Source organism: Micromys minutus (assembly GCF_963924665.1).
Source record: "Micromys minutus genome assembly, chromosome: 17".
Lineage (NCBI taxonomy): Eukaryota > Metazoa > Chordata > Mammalia > Rodentia > Muridae > Micromys > Micromys minutus.
The window spans coordinates 203,435-207,100 of NC_137952.1; the positions used below are offsets into that span (position 1 = coordinate 203,435).

Here is a 3,666-nt window from a genome sequence, read left to right on the forward strand (position 1 = left end):
CATGGGACCCCTGTAGTTAAACTTGAAGAGGCCTAGAAAAAGCTGAGGAGGAGAAAGACTTCATCAGAAGACCAGGAGTCTCAACTTACCTGGATGCCCCAAACCTCTCAGACATGGAACCACCAACCAGGCAGCATACACTAGCTGATATAAGGCCTCTGACATATACAGAAGAAGGCTTCCTTGTCTTGCCTCAATGAGAAAAAATACACCTAACCCTCAATAGAAGAGAGGCCTCAGGGAGCAAGGAAGTCTGGTAGGTTTGGGGTAGGGGGTGGAGACACCCTCTGGGAGACCTGAGAGATGAGTGAGAAAGAAGGATTTGAAGGTCAGACAGAAAAGGGATGTTGAGTGAAAAAATGATATAATCAAATAATAATAATAGAAAAATAATAATAGAAGCAAAAAAAAACAAAAAGAATAATACAAAGAATCAATGAAATAAAAAATTGGTTCTTTGATAAAATCAACAAGATAATTTAACTCTTATCCAAACTACCTAAGACACACACACACACACACACACACACAGAGAGAGAGAGAGAGAGAGAGAGAGAGAGAGAGAGAGAGAGAGAAAGAGAGAGAGGATGCCTAAATTAACAAAATCAGAAATGAAAAGGGGTTATAACAACAGACACAGAGGAAATGCAAAGAATCACTAGGTTATACTTTAAAAACCTGTACTTCACAAAATTGGAAAATTTAAAATAATTGGTGTTTTGGTATTTTTCCTGATATACTCTACCTACTAAACCAAAGTCAAATAAATAAAAGCTTCCCAACCAAAAGAAAAATATTCCAAAACCAGATACTATTTGCATAGAATTCTACCACCTTTTCTTTTTTTTCTTTTTCTTTTCTTTTCTTTTTTCACAATTTTATTTACTTCTTTGTGTATAGGTGGTTTTCCTCAGAGAAGAGTTGACATCAATACTCCTCAAATTATTTCACAAAATAGAAACCAAAGAAATGTTTCCAAATTCATTTCATGAAGCCACATTCACCCTGACACACAAATCACACAAAGATTCAACCAAAAATATTAGAAAACAATTTTACTATGAACATATAACAAAAATGCTCAACAAGATACAAAATTAATCCAACAACACATCAGAAAAATCATTTACCATGATGAAGTTTGTCCCAGAAATGTAGAGATGATCTAATATAAAATAAGTCAATGTAATCCGTAATGATGATGATGATGATGATGATGATGATGATGATGATGATAATAATAATAATACTAATAGTAATAATAATTTTTAAAAACATGGAGGTAACAGCTGCCAAGTGGGCTGCCGCGGCCTGGCACATGTCCCAGTGGAGTGAAATTGGTGATCTGGAACAGCACCATTGCCAGGGTCATGTGCGGTGCCCTCTTCATCATGTATTGCATCTACTTTGACAGCAAAAGGCAGAGTGACCCCAACTTCATGAACAGGCTTCAAGAACAAAGAAAACAACAGAAACTGGCTAAATCGAGAGCTGGTCTTTCCAAGCTACCTGATTTAAAAGATGCTGAAGTTGTTCAGAAATTCTTCCTTGAAGAGATACAGCTTGGTGAGGAGTTATTAGCACCATGTGACTACGAGAAGGGTGTGGACCACCTGACAAATGCAATTGTTGTGTGTGGACAGCCTCAGCAGCTGCTGAAAGTGTTCCAGGAGACACTTCCACCACCAGTGTTCTGGATGCTTCTGACCAAGCTTCCAATCATTAGTCTGATAATTGCACATGCTCAGAACTTGACTGATGATGATGTGGAATGAGTCAGATATCAACAACAGAATCTCAGTAAAATAATTTAACAGTTAGGTTTGAAGATGATAAGCTTTGGGAGAATAAAGGTGAATTGTACTTGTCATGAACTGTTCCACACTGACATATGACAAAGAGAAACTGAACTTGGTAGATCCATTATCTTTTCTATTCATTTTTTCCAGTGAAAAGTATTTTGATAGAGCTTTTTATTATTTAACTACACCAAGTTAACCAAAATACCATGAATTTCATTTGTTCTTAAGACATGCAATTCGAGTGTAAATACAATAGAGTATTACGTAGGTAGAAACTTCCAGAGATTTTTAAAAGATTGGAAAAGAATATGAGGAATAGTTAAATAATGAGTATTAGAAAGACTAGAAAATTTTCTTGTACATTGTAAAATTGGGTAGAAACTTGTGTTTGTAAAAAATTGAAATTAGAGAGATTATTTCTTGTTTACTTTTTTAAAAACAGAAAGAAAAGACACATGATTATATCACTCGGTCCTGAAAATGCCTTTGACAAAATTAAAAACCCCTTTCTGATAAAAGTGTGATAACATTGAAGACTTAAACAGATAAGATAAAAAAGGGGCACACTTCAACATAATAAGGACAATTCACAGCAAACTTATAGCCAACATTAATTAAATGGAGAGAAACTTAGAGGAATTCTGCTAAACTCCGAAACAAAAGAAGGCTTCCCACTTGCTCCTTATCAATTCAATATAATATTTGTAGTTCTAACTAAAGCAATAACACAATTGAAGGAGACCAAAGTGACACAAATTGGAAAAGTAGTCGAAATATTTCTATCTGCAGATGATATATATGCAACACAAAAGAATCAACCGTGGAACTTATATAGCTCCTAAACATCTCCAATGATGTTGTTGGATACAAGTTTGATTTTTTAAAAAAGTAGTTCTCCTATAAAAAATGACAAACAAACAAAGAAAGTTATCAGAGAAACAACCTTCACAATTAAAAACTGGGGTACAGAGCTAAATAGAGCATGCTCCTTACAGGAATCTCAAATGGATGAACAATTCTTAAAAGTTTAGCATCCTAGCCATCAGGGAAATGGTAATTTAAATTATTTTGATACATCTCAAGATATCTTGGAATAATTCTAACCAAGCAAGTGAAAGACATATATGATAAAAACTTCAAGTCTTTAGAGAAATGAATTGAAAAAGTCATTTTAAAAGAGAAAATAACCCAGGATCATTGATTGGTAGGGATAACATAGTAAAAATGACTATCCTAACAAATCAAACCACAGATTCACAGTAAAATTCTCACCTTCATATCAAAAAAGAGCCAAAGCAGTCTTTAACAACAACAAAAAAAATTCAGGAAGTATTATCAACCCCGATTTCAAGCTGTACTCCAGATCTACAAAAAATGCTATTGTCGTTAAAACAAACACACTGATCAAAGTAATTGAATCAAGGACTAAAGCATAAATACACATATGGACACATTTCTTTAAAAGAAGCCAGAAGTATAAAATGGAAAAAAGGATACATTTTCATCAAATGATGCTTCTCTGAATCTATTTTTGCACATGGAATGATGCAAATAATCCATATTTATCATCTTTTAAAAACACCAAAATCTGAGTGGATCAAAGATCACAACATAACAATAAACACTTTGAACCTGATACAAGACAAATCAGGAAATACCCTTGAACACATTGAGACAGGAGACAGTTTTCTAAATAAAACATCAGTGGTGTAGGCACTAAGATTGACGATTAATGAATGGAACCTCATAAACTGAAAAATCTTCCGTAAGGTAAATAACACAGCAATAGGACAAAATGGCAGCTTATAGAAAGAGAAATTATTTTTGTCAACTCCATATCTAATAGAAGATAATATCAAGCATG

At 34.0% G+C, this 3,666-nt stretch overlaps 1 protein-coding gene across 1 annotated transcript; it reads left to right on the plus strand.

The window, feature by feature from the left end:
• Window positions 1–1,370: 1,370 nt before the first annotated feature.
• LOC308431864 (mitochondrial import receptor subunit TOM20 homolog) lies at window positions 1,371–1,775 on the plus strand (the record flags this gene model as incomplete). Its single annotated transcript, XM_080931490.1, has 1 exon — window positions 1,371–1,775. The coding sequence occupies one exon, from the start codon at window positions 1,371–1,373 to the stop codon at window positions 1,773–1,775; it is 405 nt and encodes a 134-aa protein (XP_080787616.1).
• Window positions 1,776–3,666: the final 1,891 nt, after the last annotated feature.